The sequence below is a fragment of the Danio rerio genome, chromosome 4, assembly GCF_049306965.1.
Source record: "Danio rerio strain Tuebingen ecotype United States chromosome 4, GRCz12tu, whole genome shotgun sequence".
Taxonomy (NCBI): Eukaryota; Metazoa; Chordata; class Actinopteri; order Cypriniformes; family Danionidae; genus Danio; species Danio rerio.
In genome coordinates this window covers 63,090,723-63,113,258 of record NC_133179.1, presented here as the reverse complement: position 1 = coordinate 63,113,258, position 22,536 = coordinate 63,090,723, and the positions used below count along the sequence as shown (strand labels likewise).

The 22,536-nt window shown below is 37.7% G+C and overlaps 2 protein-coding genes across 6 annotated transcripts in view; one reads left to right on the top strand and one right to left on the bottom strand.

Annotated features, from left to right (window-relative positions):
* Positions 1-22,536, bottom strand: part of LOC137489764 (uncharacterized) — a 173,995-nt gene that overhangs the window by 95,582 nt on the left and 55,877 nt on the right. The window lies entirely within an intron of this gene.
* Positions 1,673-21,607, top strand: LOC137491031 (uncharacterized). 4 transcript variants are annotated; one of them, XM_073948583.1, is made up of 4 exons: positions 1,673-1,738; positions 2,211-2,360; positions 17,427-17,548; positions 17,753-21,607. In XM_073948583.1, the coding sequence occupies exon 4, from the start codon at positions 17,917-17,919 to the stop codon at positions 18,964-18,966; it is 1,050 nt and encodes a 349-aa protein (XP_073804684.1). In that variant the 5' UTR covers positions 1,673-1,738; positions 2,211-2,360; positions 17,427-17,548; positions 17,753-17,916; the 3' UTR covers positions 18,967-21,607. The 4 variants fall into 4 exon arrangements, with proteins under 4 accessions (XP_073804684.1, XP_073804685.1, XP_068076181.1 ...); XM_073948584.1 differs by having other exon boundaries at positions 1,673-1,891; XM_068220080.2 differs by lacking the exon at positions 17,427-17,548.

Genomic DNA, 22,536 nt, shown 5'->3' with positions numbered 1-22,536 from the left:
TAATTACGTAGGTATCTTTTCCACTTCTCATTAATTAAATTAATACCTGCAACTAAGCATAAAATCTATTGCATGAGGCCCTTCATTCAGATTTAAACCAAAACATTTATCAGAACTAATTTCAGACTAATCGATTTCTCTATTTATTGACTTCCCAACTTTATTGCTACAGTACAAACGTTTTGTAAACTCTGTATTACAGCAGTTGGAAATTCTTCTTAAATGAGTTCAAGGGTGAAGAACCCAACTAAATCAGCCCCTCACTCCATTACGGTGACACAAAAAACACCTTAATTTCTGTTGGATCTCAATGAGAATAGTATGGAAGTCAAATCAGTCAGTAATAAGTGTGTCTGCTGTTGTTTGTGGAGTTGTTTAATGATCCTCTGCTGAGACTGAAGCTGTTTTATTTTATTTGATTTTACTTAATGTTGTAACTCAAGTCACTGTTTGTGTTTCTTGTTTATTTTCTTCAGTAATTGTAATTATTAACAGCAGGTGTTCATCAGTGTCTGAATTCACTCATTAGTGTTCATTAAAACTGTCTGGTGAACTATTTTAGTTAACTAGTGTATGAAATAGTGAACAAGGACACAAAGCGTGATTTCAAACACAGACTTCAAAACATCGAATCTGAACTCTGTTAGCTCACAGTTTTCTGCAGTTGGTTACTTTCTCGAAAACAAAAATGTTACCCAGAAAGCACTGTTTTTAACAGAATATAACTGTTTTAGTGAAAAAACATTATTTTATCGTAGAATCTGACCGTTTTTTAACAGCAATTTTTTACAGTGTAACTACTTTTCTTATATATAGTGATGTATACTTAGAATGGAATGACATTATGTTATATAATAAATCGAACCTTCATTAAAACACTTTTCTGTTGTTCAAACAATAGCCCCACCACTGGGAGTAAAATAGTATTACGTTGTATAAAGGGTTAAAATAATATTGTCAACAGCAGGTACAAAATTAAGCACTGAATGAAAAACTGAAACTTTAATCAATCGCTTTATATTTGTGTAAACGCTTTAAAACAAACCTTTCTCCAGTCAAATAACAGTGTGTGAGCGGCGCAGCCTTATGACGTCACACGCCAAGCCAAAATAAAAGTCTTTTTTTTTTGTTTAGCTTTTTTGACACTTACCTTTGGAGTAGGCCCAGCTCCAGCTTGGAACTTTAGGGTGGGCCAAAATAAAAACATAAAAAAAAATAAATAAATAAATAAAAAAAAAAAAAAATATATATATATATATATATATATATATATATATATATATATATATATATATATATATATATATATATATATATATATATATAAAGCTTAAACTTAAGACTTAGCCTGAGCGTGGACCAGGTTAGTTTCAGCATAAGTTGCCAGGGTAACTAAGTTTGAACTATCGTAAATTTGATTTATGAAACAGAATCTGCCATTAATAAACCTGACTTACCAAAATAAGCCTGGCTTTTTCTGTAAGCTAGTTTTATGGAATAGCCCCCTGTTCTCTCTTCCCTCTGGTATTCTTATCCCCTCCATTCGTACATCATTTTATTTTTTATTTTTTGTTTGTTTTCATGCTTTTTTTCTACATTTTGCGCTCCACACTTCTATCCAGTAGGTGGCGGGAATGCACCATGCAAGTTGGTCTGCCAACAGAAGGCTTTTATTATGGCGTGTCGTGTGACGTCATGAGGCTGCGCCGCTACTGCGCTCTGATTCAACAGGAGAAAGGTTTGTTTTAAAGCTTTTACACAGATATAAACGGATTGATTAAAGTTTCAGGTTTTCACCAGATGCTAAATGATATACCTGCTGTTGGCATAGATGTAAAGTTGGTTTTATATTCGCACATTCGTTCATTTAGAAGTCTCTATTAGCATGCAAGTATGACTTCTAAACAACATTAACACTGTTTATTTGACTGTGAACAATGTTGTACTTTGATAGTTTGTAATAAGTGTTTTAATGAAGGTTTAATTTATTAAATAGCATAATGTCATTACATTCTAAGTAAACATCACTATATAAGAAATGGAGTAACATAGTTTTATTCAGCAAATTTGTGGCTATTGTATCTTGCTCGGACTTAATCTTTTACCTGATTTCTGTTGAAGCAAGAGTTAAAGTGAAGTTATTTTGTTTCTCTTCATTGTTTTATTCGTTTTAAACTGGACATTTTTATTGTTTTGTTCATTTTAAACAGGATAAAGTGTCCAAACACAGAGAAAAACTCCTGCTGAAGCGACTGATCTCCACACTGTTATAAAGATGGCGTTTATTAAAGAGGAGAGTAAAGATGTGAAGATTGAAGAAACATTCACAGTCAAGCAGGAAGATCTGCAGGAACAAACAGGTTGGTTTTCATACTGATATATTTTTAATAATAAGAATACTAAATTAAGCCCTGAGTGTGCTGCCTAGTTCTCCTAAATGCACATAAGCACTCATTGAAAGACAGGAATGAGTTTTTTTCTTGTTACTTGTTCTCGTGTCTTTTGTCATTCATTTTATGTATTATTAGTCTCCCATTTTCTCTACCTTCTTAAGGTTATTGCTTTTCTTGTTCTTTTACTGTTTGTAAAGCGTCCTTGAGCACTGGCACTATATAAAATTATTAAAAATGATAAATTAAAAAAGTTTAACTGAGCTGACGATATTTGACCTACAGTATTCTCATAGAAAATATCTGCTATTAGGTTGATGGTGTTGGCTTAGTACTTTCCATTTGCATATGTCACGTTGATCACAATTCCCTTTTTTAAATCAACTTCTATGGGATTAAACTTGTTTCTAGTAGTTGTTACTAGTTCTCACAGATAGTATCTAGAATTACATCATTATTATAATAACTAATTACCAGGGCTATTGTGTTTAAACAGGGTTTCCACGAGTCATAAAATGTTGTAAACTCCAAAATCTAAAATTTAGGCCTTAAGAAGTCTTAAATTTACTGAAATATTGAGTCTTAAATAAAGTCACCATTTTACTTTGTTCATGTTTTGCTGTCAAATCTGGCAAAAAGCCACACAATCACCAACAATTCATCTCAATAAAAAATTAATTTAAATTTAATTCAAAAAGGTCATTTTAACTCTATCATAATGGTTTAATTATTTTCCTTACAATAACATTTACAAATCTGCTCCATGTATTTACTGCTGAGGACATCGACCTGGACAGATTGTTGTGCATATATTTAGTTTGTTATAGTTTTTAAACGTTTAAAACATTTGTTAATTTGTTTTTTATTTTAAATAAAGTTTTTGTTGGAAAAAAGTGTATGGTTACAAGTAAAGGTAGCTTGTTTTGACACAATATTTAAGATATTTTGCTACGAAATGTCTAAAATATTTAAATGTATTATTATTCGTTAATTATTGTAATATTAAATATTTAATATAAAAATATTTTTTGATAGCACACACACACATATATATATATATATATATATATATATATATATATATATATATATATATATATATATATATTTTTTTTTTTTTTTTTTTTTCATCTGGGCCTTTTGAAAAATTCTTTGGTTTAAAATTTAATTCATAATGGTCTTAAAAATGTCTTAAATTTAAAGTCTTAAATTTAACTTGGTGACACCTGTAGAAACTTTGGTTTAAATTATGTCAAAAAAACGTGGATGCTCTTAATTGGAAATATGCTAAATGAAATGGACACTACAATAATTGTTATAAAACATTGTACAGTATTCTAAACTATATGATGTTGTTGTGGGACAACATGAGACAAAACAAACAAATTATAGTGGAACAATAACGTTTAGCATTGCACTGACTACAACTGGCCAACAAACTAGTCTTAATGACTTTTTCTGCTTAAGAAATGGATTACAGCATGCTGATGATGTGCAAACATTTAAGTGTAAAGTTTGTCAGTATTGACCATATTCTTCACATACCAGCAGGCGGCGCCATTGTAATCTTTTTGCTTGGGACTTTTTTTTAAAGAATTCATTTTAGATCCTAAAACAGTGTTATGCCGCTAGGCATGAGACGATAACCGTTTTCAAGGTATAGAGCTGTTTGAAAAAAGTCAAGGGTTTCGAAACGCCAATATTTTCTGCTGTACCTTTCCTACGGTATATGTAATTTATTTTATTTTATTATGTTTTGTTTCAAAATTTTCATGACAACAGTATCTCCAGCAGAAAAGATCTCCAAAAATGCAGTTTTAAGGGTGCTTTCACACCTACACTTTTGTTTCGGAACGTGTCTCGTTTGCCCAGTTAGCGCGGTTTGTTTGGCATGTGTGAAAGGGCAATCGCGTTCTGTTCCGCGCCAAAGTAACCGCTCCGAGATCGCTTGAATGAGGTGGTCTCGGCTCGATTGAAACGAACCCTGGAGCGGTTCGATTGCCAAGAGAAATCGATCCGAGCGCGGTTATATCACAGTGTTTTATGGATATGTAATAGGCTTATGGCTATATGAAGAGAGAATTATGAGTAGGGCGGGAAGTTTCGAGAGTCTCCAGATGCCCGCAAACGAGTGATGATCTCCCGGTAATCTTGTGTCTCCCTCCCAGTCCTCAAATAGGCATTGTCGCGCACCCTTCTCACCCCTCTCCACCGCGTCTCTCCTCAGACACGTTGCGCGCACGCACCCTGTTAATCACCACCAAACCACCACCTCTCCTGACAGCTTAGCGGGATGCTGCAAAATAAACCTTGACACTCTGACCAATGTAAGGAGAGTTTACTCGCACGTGACTTGTTTTAGCTCTTTTGGTCCATTTAGAAACTTTGCAGTGTGAAAGCGAACCGCTCCAAAAGCAAAGAGCAACAATGTAACAATTGTAATCTCTGTTTCGGCACAACTGAATCGATTCACAGGTGTGAAAGCACCCTAAATCGCAAAGAATTCTGTGTTCATGAAACAAATGAAGACAGCAGAAGTCAATGATTCATTAGAATGATTTAGCCTGACATGTTTACTTCTCCAAAATATTTTAAAACTTTCTCAAAAGAAAATATATCGTGCTCAAAGGGGAAAAAGTGTTTGTTTATTACCCAGACATTTAAAATAATATATTTTAGAGCAGTAATTACATTGTACAGTAGTGCAGTGAAACTGATATGTTTATTCAAGGTCATCATACCGTCAGAATCTTATACTGGCCCATGCCTAATGCTGCTTGATGTTGTTAACTTATATTTTGTAATTTTATAATTTTTCTTTGTATGTATAGTCATGAACACACTTGTTTGTAGAGCGAGTAGCTGTTTATTATTCCTGGTCATTTCTCCAATAGGCAAATGAAGTTCTAAAACAATAGCCTATGAGATCAGGACCCCGTTTCAGAAAGGAAATTAAGTGAAAACTCTGACTACTTTAAGCCTGAAATGAGAGAAACTCTTGGTTTAAGATGTGATAACACTTCTAATATTCAATGTTTGTGGGATAGCGGGTTTGTTTTTTTTCCACCTGAGAAGAATCAGGCATCTGGCCAATAAAGAAGAAAAAGCAATGATTTTCTGGCACTGTATCAAAAATTGAGGTCAAAGTATTAGGATCCATATCTTTACTACATATAGATCAAAATGATCTAAAATATTGGTCCAAAATGTATTTAATCTAGGGCATTCCCAGAACATATTACTCAAAACCACATCTAGGGCAAGAAGAATCTTAACCTGAATACTAGGGTTGGGCATCTAAGCTATAATGCCGATCCGATACGCATCTCGATACAAAGAATACGATCCGATATATTAGCGATACATTTGTGACATTGCGATGCAACACGATACGATTCACACCCATATCACGATACAATGCGATAATTCAGCACTAACTTATTAGATCAAGTTTATGAGATTATGTGAAAGAGGATGCTGTGCCATTGAATGAGTTTGATTATTTATTAACCAAGTAAAACCAAGACTTTTTTTACAAACTGGCTTTTCTCTCAGAGCCAGAGTGTCAGTTTACAGTAGAGGGACATTTTAGAACCTATAGCACATATTATTTAAGTATTTTCAAGATAAACAGAATGTATAAGTGCAATATATATTATAAATGCATATATTTGCACTCTTTCAACATAAAGGTTTACCATTGCACAACAACAATTGTGATTTAACTTTTCAACTATGAAAACAAGTTTTACAAAGATATATTGTGCCACTGAATATTCAAAACTTAAGGTCGTGAACTAGCAGTGTTATGCTGCTTTAAAACATCACTGTCACTGTAAACAACAGGCTAATAAAAATATAAATAAATACAAATTAACAGGAGGTGTTTAAAACCTTCGTTCTCCGTGACACTAGGCTGAATATCTTTGCAGATGAACAATGCAATAGCATTCGTTATTGGCGTAGAGCGAGCAGAACTGTTGCGCATGGAGAAAACATTCAATGCTTTTCTCACCACTTTTGGAGCTGGTAGCTACAGTTGAAGCAGAGCAGGAAGCCGGGGATGCAGGAACACTGGAAGATGCTTCCACAACAACACTGAGGCGCCGCTTCAAGTGAGATTTCAGATTAGTCGTACTGCCCGTGTATTTTACAGATGCGAGGCACATTTTGCAAATTGCATCTGTCCTGTCAAGTCGTCCATCCTTTTTGCAGAATCCATAATGTTGCCATACTTTAGATTTAAAACTCAGTGGGGAATAAAATGTTTGTTTTGCTTCTCGCGCTTTCTGAGGGCGCACCACTAGCTTCATCCGCACACCTGATACACTGAGTTGTAGTGTAAGTGTACACATCCGCAAGCCCGTTGCTAAGGCTTACTTTATGTAGGTCGATTAAATAATGCGCCAAAAACAGGTTGACAACACTTGTTAATAAATAAAAAATACATTCTATATTAAAAATATAAGCTGTATCTTGGAAAAACCGATGCATCTCGCAAAAATCGATGCATCTCGATTTGCTTCCAAAATTTCATTCATCCTCTGCTGCTTTACCGATGCACTCGCATCGTGCACGCGCATGACCGCATATCGATACATATCGGTTAATCTTCCCATCCCTACTGAATACATTTTTGCCATTTTGCTCCTAGACAGGTGAAGCCTGTGAAGCACCTTAAACTGAAGAAGAATGTCTACTACATACAGAAATTGAGTGTACCAGTTCTATGGCTGTGGTTCTCAAACTGGTGGTCGCGACCCGCATTCAGGGGGTTGTGAAAGGGATTTAAAAATTGTGTAATTTTTTTTAAAATTTACAATATATATTTTTCAATATCACAAGTTAATGCTACAAATATTTTCAGATTTTTACAAAGATTTTACTGATTAACTATTAGAGTGTTTAAAAAATGCAAATCAAACGTCATGACTGTGCAGCGGCTAGCTTGCTAGTTATCACTACAACATGAGCACGCATCTGCACATGAAAACCCTCACCTGCCGATATGGATAAATGTGTCATTTGTAAATCTTGAAATGTTGAGGAAACTGTGGACAGTTTGCCTGAGTCATCGGAACCATCTACTTCCACTAAGCATAAGAGCAAACCAGAATATCAGTTTGTGTAAATTGGCCGCCCAATACTAGTATAGGAAATTTGGCATTGCCAGTCCAAACTATCAATTTTTTATTTTCAAGAATTCTTTTCTTATGCAAGGAATTTTCTTATCCCAGAGAAATGTAGAAATACAATTATTTTACTCCTTGAAAAATGACTTGGGAATAAAAACAGAAACGTCTGAAATAGAAACAGAAGTCTTGGTAGTATTGTCATTTTAATGGAATTGATATTCCCAGCCAAAGATAAAGGAAGGGTTGACCACCGCGTCATGTCTCGTTTGGCTTTGTCTAAAGTCATTTTTAAAATTATTATTTAACAAATCCTAATATGTGCGTGTTACACTTGCTCCCAGATATACACATTTATCAGGACTTACTGAAAATGGAAAGAATTGGAAGAACATTTGCTGTGCACTATCATTGATGGGGAAAAAGAGACTCTGTCCGAAATAACAATACTACCATACTCTACTTCTGACATTAAGGGAAGTTCAATTCAATTCAGCTTTATTTGTATAGCGCTTTTACAATGTAGATTGTGTCAAAGCAGCTTCACATAAATGGTCATAGTAACTGGAACAGTGTGGTTCAGGTTTTAGTGTTTAAGTTCAGTTCAGTTTAGCTCAGTCCAGTGTGATTTAATCATTACTGAGAGTTCAAACACTGAAGAGCAAATTCATAGATGCGTAGCTTTACCAATCCTGAACCATGCGAGGCAGTGGCGACAGCGGAGAGGGAAAAAAAACTTCACCTGATGGGAGTGAAGAAAAATAACCTTGAGAGAACCAGACTCATTTGGGCACGACCATTTTAATTTCTCCGCTGGCCAAAAGTCTTGTGCAGAGCTTCATTCGCCGTGGTTTAGGCTGGAAGATGGCCTCAGCGAAGACTCGTCTGTCCCTGGAGCGTCGCTGGAATCAGACTCATGTTCAAGTAACTGCTTGTCTAGAAGAAAATGGTCAATCTTGGAATAGAAAGGAAGATAGATATTTAAATCTCTAGGGGTCATATACACCGTATGTCTGAAGGAAGGAGTTGATACATTGTGCTTGCTAACTTATTGTATTACTCAAAGAGCTAGAGCGGTCCAAAATTGGGTGCAAAACACAATTTAAATCGCCTCCTAAAATTTAATTGTGTCTCGAGACTAGGCAAAATTGAAAAAAAATTTACTGAAAAATTGTACAGTGTCCTAATTAGGAGCATACACATTGGCCAGGACCACAGACATGTTAAAAGATTGGATTATTATGTATCTGCCATTTTATCCAACACATTTGACTCCGAAACAAATTGTACATTCTTATGTATGAGTACAGCAACGACCCTACTTTTGCTATTGAAGTTAGAATGATATATTTGTGTATAGCCTCCTCTACTAAACTTATTATAGTCTTTATTTCAACAGATGTGTCTCCTGTAAATATACAATATCAGATTTTAACTTAATATATGCGAACACCTTGTTTCGTTTCACTGGGTGATTTAACCCCCGCACATTCCAACTGGTAAAGTTTGTCTTTACTCCACCAATTTTATAGGGGGCTGTCGAAAACATTTATCAGAAACTTCCAAAAGGCATCTGTGGGTTTTGAATGTAGGGAGATGTGTGGGGGAAAGGGAGGAAAGAAAAAAAATAGAGAGAAAAAAAAGGTGATCGCACATACACTTATAAACACTAAACAACACAAGATTGAAACATTGCGTGTAAACTTGCACACACTTCCAGCTACTCCCACTCTTAACTAGCTTACCATGTTGGGCCTCACATGTAAAGCAAAACAATTTAAACAGCTCTTGATGTTTTACTACAAAGCTACCCCATTATTGACTAAATATACTTGAGAACTAGAAATAACAACAACGAACATGTGCTATAGTGATCAATGGCTTTCTTCAAAATATCCTCTTTTCGGAAAAGTAGTGGCATTTAATCAGGAAGGCGTGTGGCGGTTCCTTGTCATCCACTGGTTTGCTGCGTAGAGTGCGGTGTGCCTGGTCCAGAAGTGGAGTCTCTTAAGGTTCAGAATATCTTTCAGAAGGCCGGCTACAAATTCAGTCACGTGTCTGCCGTGCTCCAGTCCTTCTTAAACTCCTGTTATGCAGAGAATTGAGCGGCGAGATCCCTCCTCAATATCTTTGCTTCGGTCTCTCAGCAGAGCCAGCTCCTTTTACACTATACTAAACTCTTTTTCCAGGGTAGTAAGTGAGTCAGAGTATCCACCCAAAACAGACTCCAGACCAGTCACTCGCTGTTCCGCTGCTTCCTCTCTGGCGTTAATGTGCTCCACAGCATTATGTAACTGTCTGAAGCTGGTCAATTTGATTACAAAGTTAATTTGATCGTGCAACGGCCTTTTCAAAATCGGCCTAATTAAATCACCCTTTAGTGCATCAATAGCTTGAAGGACTGCACTGTTATCACTCGCCAGAGCCGTCTCTCTCTTTTTTTTTTTTTTTAAGATGCAGCTTGCACTTCGGATTAGCATTAGCATGGAGGCTAGTAGCGGATTCTGCCTCCCTACGGTTGCTTCGACCTTTATTCATCCTGATTTAAAATTAATTACCCTCAGAACAGCTAAACTCATACACTTATAAACGCTTATTTTCCAGGATAGGTAGGTTTAAGGTATTTAGGATAAGAGTAATATTAAGCAAAATTTTAAGTTTCATGTAAGGACCTCAACAGTTTGCGTCTTTACATGGCGCCGCTCCAACATGAAGTCCAAAAAAAAATAATAACACTATTCACAATGAAACACAAAACCCTCAGCACTTATAACTCAAATGAAAGTGAAAGGAAAAAAATGTGAATGATTTCAGGCCAGCAGATTCATCCGATTTGAAAACGGAAAAAAAATAATGATAATTACTACGGGGAGAAAACAAAACGAGAAATAAAATGAGAATTTGGGCAAAGAAAACAAAAACTTTTGGTCAAGGGAAATGAGAGGGGAATGGCGAATGTGGAGGTGTGGATGTGAAGGTTGAGGGTGTTGACGAATCCGTTCACAGACATCACGAGCACTTCAGTTACAAGACATCAGCCTTTGCTCTGTTGCCTTGATACGTACTTTCGCTTTTTGTTTCTCACAGCCAGTCATTAAGTTTACACTGCTCGTCTCGACCCGGTTTCTCTACTCGTTTCCCCGCACTGCAACAGTTTAGTCAACTTCTTTTTCTTCCGCACACCACATAATGCTGCGCTCTTCAACTCTTCTCCTCTTCTTTATACCCATTTCCTTTTTGCCGTCCCATGGGTGGAGACCAATTAAACAATGTTGTCACTGAAAACGCCAAGAGTCATATATGCATGATTATATGCTGTCAGGCTTTGTAATCAAAAAATGTTGTTATAATAGAGGCCAATGGAGAAAAAAACAGCCATGAATATAATGAATAGAGAGTAAATTTGGCCAGAGTTTGAGTTTTTTTTATTTTTTCAAAGCATTTTCCCTGAATATGTCAAAATAATATGTCCCCAAATAACAGTCTGTTTGCTGAAACACAGGGAAAGTTTTGGCCAAACTCAAAATCACCCCAGAATGGATGAAAATGACCCAACAGCACACAAGGGGTAAGGTACACATTTCAGCCTTTATGCAGATGCTGTACAGCATCTCGGTCATCAATCTCGGTCCTGGAGGGCCGGTGTCCCTGCAAGGTTTAGCTCCAACTTGTCTCAACACACCTGCCTTGATATTTTAAGTATACCTAGTAAGACCTTGATCAGCTTGTTCAGGTGTGTTTAATTAGGGTTGGAGCTAAAATCTGCAGGACACCAGCCCTCCAGGAACAAGTTTGGTGACCCCTGCTGTACAGGTATGTCTCATGTCTGCAAGGCAAATATTCAGCTAATTGTTCAGTTGTTACCCCACAACATTTTTTTCTGATGTGTTTACCAGTCAGGCACAGAATGAACAAGTATTCCCTATGTGGTGATATGTGAACAGGTTATTGAGATTGGCTGTTCTGTGTCATGATTCAGGGTTGCTTGGGCAACAGGGGCAGAGCCAGCACGAGCAGGCTGACACAGAAGGCAGAAATATCGCTAATGAGTGCATGCTTTAATAAAGTGAAATTCTGAGTTCTAAAGCGCTGGTCTACTCTGTTTAACATGACATGGTGTCAGATTGAAAGTTCTCAGTGCACTTCTATCATTTGAGAAGGAAGACGGAAGGATAATGTTAAAGTTTCACATGCCCTAAGGTTTTGATTTTGCACAGCCATCAAGTTGGCCGGCATGGAAGCAGCGTTTATCTTGATTTAGAATTTCAACAAAACTTGACAAGGTAGACAATGATGTACAAGGTGAATTCACTGCTCTATGCAATGGGCAAGCAGGCTGAACCCATAAACAGCATCCAGATGGATTCTAGATGTATCCAGTGGATTCTATCAGATACCATTAATTTCAAGCTGCAGAAAACTCACAACTTTTATAACGCCAGTTGGCCGCTTCTGTTTCCGGAGGCTACCCTTTGGAAAAACCTCCGCTCCGGAGATATTTTAGAGAGAAATGAGCACTCTTCTCAAAAACCATGCTGGCTCTGTTGCAGTGATGGATAATATACTGGTGTTGGGTAGAGACAAGGAGGAGCATGATCGCAACCTCAAGGCAGTCCTTAATTCCGTCAGAGACTCTGGTCTTAAGTTAAATTAAGAGAAGCATCACTTTGGAAAATCTGAAATTTAATTCTTTGGATATATTATGAGAAAGGATGGGATCCTGCCTGACATTAACAAAGTGAGAGCTATAATGGAGATCCTCTGTCCTACGAATCTGACTGAATTGCGATAGGCCTTAGGGATGGAAAATTAACTGGGTAAATTCCTTTCAGGTCTTTCGTCAGTAATTCATTCAATGACTTAGCTGCTTAAGGGGGACACTGAATGGAACCGGAGCAAGGAACAGATGCAGGCGTTTAACAGGGTGAAGAGCATGTTGACCACAGCACCAGCGCTAGCGTTCTATGATACTACCAAGATCACAGTGGTCAGCACGGACGCAGATAGTTATGGTCTAGGTGCTGCCCTGTTTCAGCAGCAGGAAGAAGCACTTCTGATTGCTTTCTGTTTAAGGACTGAAGACTGAACGCCACTACTCACAAATTGAGAAGGAATGCCTAGTTGGAGTGTGGGCATGTGAGCGGTTCTCACATTACTTGCAAGGTGTTGACAAATTTGAGCTCCAGACTGACCATAAGCCACTTGACAAAGCTCCCTTATGGTGCAAACGGTTGCTGATACGTTTGATGAGATTTAATGTCAAAGCAGTGCATGTACCAGGCAAACAGCTTGAGGAGGCAGAGAGTCTTTCCAGAAATTCTCTGACTCATTACAGCGAGTCTGACACAGAGCGTGACCTGACAATGTTTGTACAGGCAGTACTGTCAACTCTGTTTTTCTGCAATAACACTTCCGAAATGCTAGTTGGCAATGAGGTGTTAATGTTCCTCTGTGTCGAGTTTCTTCACTAGTGTTTTGTTTTTTCTGAACGCTTCCTGAATGTAGAAGTGGCTCAAACTCACTCATTTTGAGGCAGGAACCGGCGGACGTGCAACAACTTTAACCATGAGGTAAACACAAAACAAAACTTTCCATCCGAAGCTCCTTCCTGGGACTCCACACTTGCAAAGAATCGCTCCATCAGTCTCGCGCTATTCGCACGGCTCTCGGTACCGCCCAGACTCGTCAGCGCTACCAAGCCGATCAATCACAGAGCCTGCGCTATGTGTCGGTGCGACGTGTAGTTGCATGTTTTGAGAGGTGCATGTCAGAGACGTTGACGGCCATGGCATATGGCTACGTGTAGGCTGTGCCGTAGCATATGCGTGCGCTTGACGCAGAGGTATAAATCAGCCTTAAGCCTGCGAGGGAAGACTGGTTTATTGCCATAAGCCACGCTTCAAGATTCAGATCTCCAGTTGGAGATGGCCCAGGAGATGGAGGTGGCCCAAGGATGGCCCAGTCAAACATCTCAGTTGACAAGTGTGCTGCACAGGTTTTATGCAGCTAGGGCTCACCTTTCAGAAATTGTTCTACTTTTGCTGTATAAGGATAGAATTATGATTTCTGGTTTACAGAGACTGGATGTGTTACGTCAGCTTCACACAGATCATCAAGGCCTCACGAAGTGCAAAAAGAAGGCAAATATGTCTGTATGGTGGCCTAGAATAGGCAAAGATATTACAAAAACAGTAGAGACGTGCACGTTCTGTCAAGTCTAAAAGTCGATAAAAAAGAGAGAACCCCTGATGGTTACAACCCTTCCTGATGGGCCATGGCAAAAGATCGCTGTGGACATATGTGAACTAGATGGTAAGAAATATTTAATAGTGGGAGACTATTATTCTCGTGATATTGAGATCACACTTCTGCAAACTATTACAAGCCAGCAGGTGATTAAGCATCTGAAAACTATGTTTGTTCAGTGGGGGATCCCATACAAACGTATAACTTACAATGCTACTCAGTTTACGTCCGCTGAGTTTGTGGAGTTCAAAACGTCATACGGTTTCGTTCACACTACCTCCAGCCCTCACTACTCACATCCAGATCCACGGCTAGCTTTAATAAGCTATCTTGCTACACAGACTATATGAATGGGTTTGCTACCCCAATTTCCAGTACACTACACGCTCATACACCTTTAAGCAAAAGAACCCTTACTGGTATAGAAGTAAAACAGCCAGTAAAATTTAAGGATTATGTTTTGGGGTAGGTGTTTACACTAACCGTACAGATGCAAAGGATCCACTTGGATGTTAACTTCTACAGTATGGTGTAAGATTGTGAAAAAAAAAGAAAAAAAATGAACTTAAAAACACATCTGTGATGTTGACAGGTTATGGTTAAGAGTTTGACGATTGTAAGCAAAGGATATTGTTAAGTTGATATTGATATCTGTTACCAGTTTGGAAAAATAATTTGCTTTGTTCTATGTTGCTAAAAGGGAATTTGCTATATATTTACTACAGGGGGGCATCATCACTTTAAGGAGGGGAGATGTGGTGATATGTGAACATGTCGGGGTCCAGGGTTGCTGGGGCAATGGGAGTGGAGTAATTTACATTGTAAAAGCACTAGATAATTAGTTCTACAGGTTTTACGTTCAGAAGATGAATAATTTGAGTAAACCCTTCTGAGTACTGGTCAGAGCACAAAGGATGTGGAGACAGGTTATCTGTTTTAACACTTTATATTGAATGTTGAGGAGTTGAATGACCCCAGATGAAAATGCAAGGATGTACATAGTCTGAACAATATTAAGTACAATAAAAATAATAAATGAGCTACAAATGTATAAACAAAATTTGCTGTTATGTAATAAACCAGTATTCCTTATTAACATCAGTTACTAGGGATGTAACGGTATCAGAATTTCACGGTACGGTAATACCTCGGTATGAATGTCACGGTACAGTATTTATTGAATCATGTACAGGAAAAAACAAAACTTATGAAAATACTCCAAAAAAGTACCAAAAGTGTCAATGACATACAAATTAGCCATCTATCTGTAAGCTTTGAAACAGTAACTTCAATTTTAATAACAAAAAAACATTAATCCATGTAAAAAAATTAAGTTTTAATTTAGTATTGTTGAAAACTCATCACATTCAACATTTAATCACTCACTCACTTAGATAGAGATGGGTTTAAAGGAAAATTATCATATAAATATAATCTGGTAAAAGCTGGTATCTCTGGGTATTTACAATGTCCCCTGCAACAGAAAAAAACCCTCTCATTTGGGACTCAGGTTTCTGGGACAAGAGAGATATGACTTGGCCCAGGTTGACAGCAGTGGGTAACGTTGTGCATTGTCTTTCCCCCACTTGAGAGGACAAACCATGAGTGAGATAGAGATCTCATGTCTGCATCAATCTGAACAGTGTGCTGTGTTTCTGCAGTCCCCATGACTGAGTCGTATTCCCCAACTTGCAGGCACATGCACACACAGTGCTCAACCTGTGCAGTGCACATGCCCTTTTTAGTCTTGGATAGAAAGTTCCCTTCCAAAATGATCAAAAGTGCCCCAGCGACGCGACATACCCTTTGTCCCCGCTTTACAGTACGCGCGCGACAACACAGCTGATAAGAACTCGCGCGACAACACCACTATTCAGTACGCGCGTGACAACACAGCTGACAAGAACTCGCGCGACAACACCACTATTCAGTACGCGCGCGGCGACAACACCCACTTTAGGGTTTTCCAGCTCTTTTTGATCCCCGCTTCTAGCAGCACACTCCATTTCCGCATTACTGGATCTGTAGCGACAACAGACCGCAAGGGATTATGGCCAAGCCTGGGCTGATGGGAATTGTAGTTTCCGGTACCTCCCGTTTGCTTCATTCGCCTGAGCAAATTTTCTCAGAAGACCTATAGTTTTACCGAGTCATGCGACTACGGTAATATCGAAAAAAATTAATATTGCAGTATGACGGTATTTACAATACCGTTACATCCCTATCAGTTAAATTTTTTTACTAAACAATTTAGATAAGTAGAAATTAGATTTATCTGGAAAAAGGTCTAGATTAAACATTCATGTGTCGATAGAATACTCATTCACATGCAGGTATACATTAAATGCCCAGAAATGCTACAAATTGTGAGGCAGTTAAACAGTCTTTCAGCCATACTAGCCCCTTTCCACGTTTAATTTATAACATATCAGATTCACATTACAATATAAACTGTTAGGAAAACCTCAAAGGAGAATAATAACGGTGATCTGAACAACTGAATGATCATTACGGGTCATGTCCGGGCTTGTCCGTATACTAAAGATGTATATAAAATTGTTTGGGTAAAACAGAAACCATTAACAAATTAATAACGAAAGGGCTTATTTTGAGTTTAGTGACTAGCATCCAGATATTGCATCTGCAGCAATCATTGAAAGCGAACGGGTATAAAACGTCCTCTCAGCTGTTAATGCGCACAGCTTTCACGCACCCGCAGACATCGGCAGCTCCTCTCACTTAGGGATGGCTGATGTGAAACTGACGTTTCGACACAATGTCGAGATCCTGAAGCACAAGTATTTCGAAACACTGCACCGAAGCACCCAAGTCACATGACTTAAGTGTTTCGAAACACCTGGTCACGTAACTAAAGCGATTCAAAGTATTAATCAGCTCAGAAGGCCTGGCGAATCTGTATTTGACTACCAAGGTCAGAGAAAATCCCTGTTTCATATGGCCTAGTGGACTGTGCGTGTGCACGCTGTTGCTATGCTTCGAATTACTTTTTTGGTTCGAATCCCAACTTGTACAAATACTCTGAAGTCATGGTTTTGTGTGTTTTAATCATGTTTCTGTTTTGTGTAGCCTAAATAGGATACAGCTGCAGTTACGCCATCAATTTAGCATCATTTTTGTAACACTGTAAAACAATAATTAATATTTTACAGTACTGTGATGGTTGGGTTTTGGGTTTGGGTAGACGTTAATAAAATGCAATAAATGGAAAATTTAATGAATAATATAAATAATTCTTGACAACTTCAGGCCACATTGTCTGATCTAGAAATAACCCTGTTTTAAGACCAAAACAAGACATATTTATTTAGAAAGTGTTTATTCGGTTGTCAGACCAATGTTGAAACAAAACAATACAAGAACAAAGCATTACCAACTGGTATTAAAGGATTTCAAAATGGCTATATTAGCCTGGTTTCGAACCCACTATCCCCGCATGGTAGTCAGACACCTTTACCACTCCACTAAGTAACTTGAAGATTCAATTATACAAAGTGGGGTGTTATTACCTCAATTTGCTCAACTGTTCTTTGCTAAAGCTGTTTCAGTGCAATACATAAAAAATGACCACTAGATGTCACTGTAGAGTGGGGTTTCGAAACGTTTCACAGCTTCGACACATTTGCTTTGACTGTTTCAGTGTTTCATGAAGCCTCGCTTTGCCCACCACTACTGTCACTATGTGCTGCGCTTTTCTTCCACAACACACCCAAACAAGTGCGGTTTCAGAATAAGAGTCCCATTTGTAGGTAACTTTACTAGGTAAATAAACATGAATTGCATTAAATCTGCTTAAATGTGTACACATTAATGGACAGAACTAAATATTATCTGATTTATTTTACATTTAATGTGCATCAAAATTACAATGTGTGTAGCCAATGTTTCAGTGTCTTTTCACTTTTCAGCTTTTTTTGAGAGTTTGTAAGACTTAATGAAAACTAATGTTTTATCTATTTATTTCAGACCTAAGAGAGAATGAGGGGAGGAAAGAGGAGGAACATCATGTCAAAATTGAAGAAAAAAACAATTTACATACTGATGGTATTTTGAAAAGGACATACAAGACTCGTTTCAAATGCACTCACTGTAGAAGGAGTTTTGGAAAAAAAGGCTATCTTAAGATTCACATGATGATCCACACTGGAGAGAAACCATTCACATGCACTCAGTGTGGGAAGAGTTTCAGCTGCTTATCACACCTTAATGTACACATGATGATCCACACTGGAGAGAAACTATTCACGTGCACTCAGTGTGGAAAGAGTTTCAGCAAATCATCACACCTTAATAAACACATGATGAGCCACACTGGAGAGAAACCATTCACGTGCACTCAGTGTGGGAAGAGTTTCAGTCAATCATCATCCCGTAGTAAACACATGATGATCCACACTGGAGAGAAACCATTCACATGCACTCAGTGTGGAAAGAGTTTTAGCCAATTATCACACCTTGATTTACACATGATGATCCACACTGGAGAGACACCATTCACGTGCACTCAGTGTGGGAAGAGTTTCAACTATTTATCACACCTTAATCACCACATGATGATCCACACTGGAGAGAAACCATTCAAATGCCTTCAATGTGGGAAGAGTTTCAGCCAATCATCATCCCTCAATCAACACATGAGGATCCACACTGGAGAGAAACCATTTACATGCACTCAGTGTGGGAAGAGTTTCAGCAAATCATCATCCCTTAATAAACACATGAGGATCCACACTGGAGAGAAACCATTCACATGCACTCAGTGTGGAAAGTGTTTTACCTGCTCATCAAACCTTAATCAGCACATGAGAATCCACACTGGAGAGAAACCATTCATATGCACTCAGTGTGGGAAGAGTTTCAGCCAGTCATCATCCCTTAATTACCACATGAAGTTCCACGCTGGAGAGAAACCATTCACATGCACTCAGTGTGGGAAGAGTTTCAGCCAATCATCACACCTTAATAAACACATGAGGATTCACACTGGAGAGAAACCATTTACATGCACTCAGTGTGGAAAGTGTTTTACCTGCTCATCCAACCTTAATCAGCACATGAGGATCCACACTGGAGAGAAACCATTCATATGCACTCAGTGTGGGAAAAGTTTCAGCCAGTCAACATCCCTTAATTACCACATGAAGTTCCACGCTGGAGAGATACAATTCACTTATACTTAAGCCGCGGTCACACTGGACTTTTCATAACAAGACCTCTCTGGACAGAAATGTAAAATATGGACCAGTCGCTCAGTTAATGTGTAATCATCTTGTTTAATCCCGCCCCTTTTCTAGGGCTGCTCGATTATAGAAAAAATCATAATCAAGATTATTTTGGTAATAATTGTAATCACGATGATTCAAAACGATTATCAGTTAAGTCAAAATTATTTACCCTGAATTTTATTTTTGTATATAAATATTTCCCAAATGATGTTTAACAGGAATTTATCACAGTATTTTCTATAATATTTTTTTCTTCTGGAGAAAGGCTTATTTGTTTTATTTCGGCTAGAATAAAAGCAGGTGTAAATATTTTGTAACCTATTTTAATAGCTCAATATTATCAGCCCCCTTAAGCAATATACATTTTTTGATTGTCTGCAGAATAAACTACTTTTGTACAATGACTTGCCTAATTACATGAATTAAGCCTTTGAATTTCACAATAAGCTAAATACTAGTATCTTGAAAAATATCATCTTAACAAAGATAAAAGAAATCAGTTATTAGAGATGAGTTAGTAAATCTGTCTAGGTTGAAAATAAATCTTTCCATTAAACAGAAATTGGGGGGAAAGGGTCGCTAATAATTCAGGAAAAAACTCTGACTTTAACTGTAAATATGCACAGTTATTTTCCTCCCTGTAAAAAAAGGGAAAGGGAAATACATACAATAGAATAAAAATATGAAACAAAGTGTGCTTTAAAAATCTTAACTGTTAGAAAAAAAACTTCAGCTACAAACATCCTTCAGTCAAGAGCAGTGAGGGATTTTCTCCCTTTGTTTTTTGATTAATAAGAAAAACAGGCGGCAGCAGGAATATTGCGCGCCTTCTCTTTAAGAATAGTGCTGTATAACTGATATGGTTTCTCTTTCACTTGTCTTTTTATTGTTACTTGTTTGTTTATTACACAAATGAGGGTTAATATGAATATTCACTAAACATTACGCTCTGACACAAATCTTATATTTGACCATTAAATCGCTCGCATTAAGATGGCGTTAGATGTGTGTGCTCTGCTTGTCTCTGAGGCTAAGTGCCCAAACACAACAGCATACGCTCTTTTGCGCTTTTAAAACATGAATGATTCGAACATACATCAATGAGTGATGCGCATTCCATGCTGCAAACAACACAGTACATGATTTTAGTCATTTTCACGTGAAACTGAGCTTTGCAGAGCAACAAATGTGTACAACTGGAAAGGGGGCGGTATATGATGCAGTAATTGTTTATCTCAATTTAGTTTTATAATCATTAGAAGCCAAAATCAAAATTGAAACCAGATTTTCAATTAATTGCACAGCCCTACCCTTTTTGCAGTGCCGTACAAAAGAATTCCGCATGCTAAAACTCAAGTGTGACAGCAGCTTTGGTGTGGGATGAGTTTCAGCAACTCCTCAGACCTTAAAAAACACATGAAGACCCACACTGGAGAGAAACCATTCACATGCACTCAGTATGGGAAGAGTTTCAACCGATCAGCAAACCTTAATGAACACATTAAGATCCACACTGGTGTGGAAGAGTATATGTGCTTTGAGTTTGAAAAGACTTTTATTACAGCTCCAAAATTGACACTGCACCTGATGATTCACACTGACGAGGTTTAATTCATTTAACACATCTGAAAACACAAGATTATTTACACTGGTGAGAAACCGTACAGATCTGATCAGTGTCTACAGAATTTCACTCATTCGACACAGCTTAAGAAACACATGGACAAAAAGTTGCACAAATGACATGAATGCACCTAAACATTTTCTCATGTGCACAGGATGTTTCATGTCTGAATAATGTTTGATGTGGCTGAGTGACAGTAAACGCAATCATGGCATCTGGGAGAAGAAAAGTTTTGTAAACATCTGGCAAACAGCACCTCTGTGGTTTAAAATCTCTTTGCAGGTGATTGTACAGGTGCGGATACATCTGTACGCCACTCTCATTTATATTCATGTTGCTTTTGTTGTTTTGGATGGTGTTCTCTGTCTGACTCCCTAAATGAGAAGCAAATCACTGGGAAGACACTGCACATCAAAGAAGGTGGAGCTCCAGGACGATTAGTTTCCAGTATACCAGGGCCTCAAGTTTAGAAAGCCCATTCAATTGTCCTGTGTAGCAGCTTTTTTTTAGTAAAGTTTCTTTACTTTTAGGTTCAAAATTCTTCATAGTTTACTATATTTACTTTTTTGAGTAGAATACAATCGTGATGAATATTTTATGATTTAGGCAGAGCGACATGTATTAAGTTTTACAATATTAATACACTGTGATGATCGCAAGACTCCAAATTGGAGTATGTGGTAAATACTGATTGGTTGCTTAAATTACTTATCAATGGGTAACTAAAAGCTGTTGTGCTAGCTTCCCCAAGATGCTGTGGCTACTCAGGAGTCCTCATGTCAAGACCTGCCATCTCATTGATTCTTTAACCTTATGGTTTTGTTTTGCATTGCTTGTATCATGTAGCTAAAGTGTTGTTGTGATTATATCCTAAGTTCTTTATCTTCATTATTATCCCTAGACATTTATTGGTTGCTTTGATTGATTGTTCTATGAGTTGCATTTTATAATAAATAGTTAGCATTCAGGCTATTTTGTTGACTCTTCTCTCTTTTATGTTGCAACTCAAACAATCGGGTCACAAAACTTTGTAAAATGTGTCTGGTTGTGTCCGAGATCTTGTCTTTTCAATCATGACCATGGGTGCGAGTAGGAACCTAGATTGAGCGGTAAATTGAGAACATTGCCTTTAGTCTTAGCTCCTTCACCACAACAGACAATCACAATAACTGCATAACTGCTGCCGCTGCACTGATCCATCTTTTAATCTCACCAAACTGGAGATGGCCACCTTTTTCAAGTCAAGCACCGTGGTTTCTGACTTGTAGGTGCTGTTTCTTTCCCTGCCATGTCACACTCAACAGCAAATTGTCCCTTTGCATGCTGAAGGTCCATGTCCTATGAAGCCAACGGGACAACATTATCTGCAAATGACAGAGACAGTCCTAGCCTACACCTACAATCATGTCAGTTAAATTATTATATTTTTAAGATCAGCCTAAAATAACACATTTACAAAATAAAATGAATAAATAGATGGATGGATAGACATTGTAGTGATGGAAGGGGAAGTAGGATGTCTTGTCTAACCATAAACCAAGATGGAGCTCTCTCAGAAGGGATGGACCAGTGCGCGAGATGTCTAAAACTGAAGACTTTATTGTTCCAAATAAATTAATTGACTAAATTATCAAACAGTTTTAAATATTGTAAAGAAATATATAAGTAGAGAAGTAACTTTAGGTACGCAATTCATTTTGAGCATGATAGTTTGTTATTTTGAGTACCTCAGAGCAGTGGTTATCAATTCTGGTGCGTGTGCAAAATGAGTTGACATCCAGTGAAAATCAGAAAATATGATGTGTAAGAAAAATTTATCTAAAAACGAAAGGAAAGGGTTAAGTGTTTCAGGACATAAGAGCAAGTAATAAAATAGGCTATAGCCCATATTTCGCCCCGAG

What these genes read in the sequence shown, in the direction of transcription:
- LOC137491031 (XM_068220080.2), top strand. Translation starts at nt 2,276, where the DNA reads ATGGCGTTTATTAAAGAGGAGAGTAAAGATGTGAAGATTGAAGAAACA. An exon ending in AGATCTGCAGGAACAAACAG is followed by an intron (nt 2,361 to 17,752) that starts GTTGGTTTTCAT and finishes TATTTATTTCAG; the next exon opens with ACCTAAGAGAGAATGAGGGG.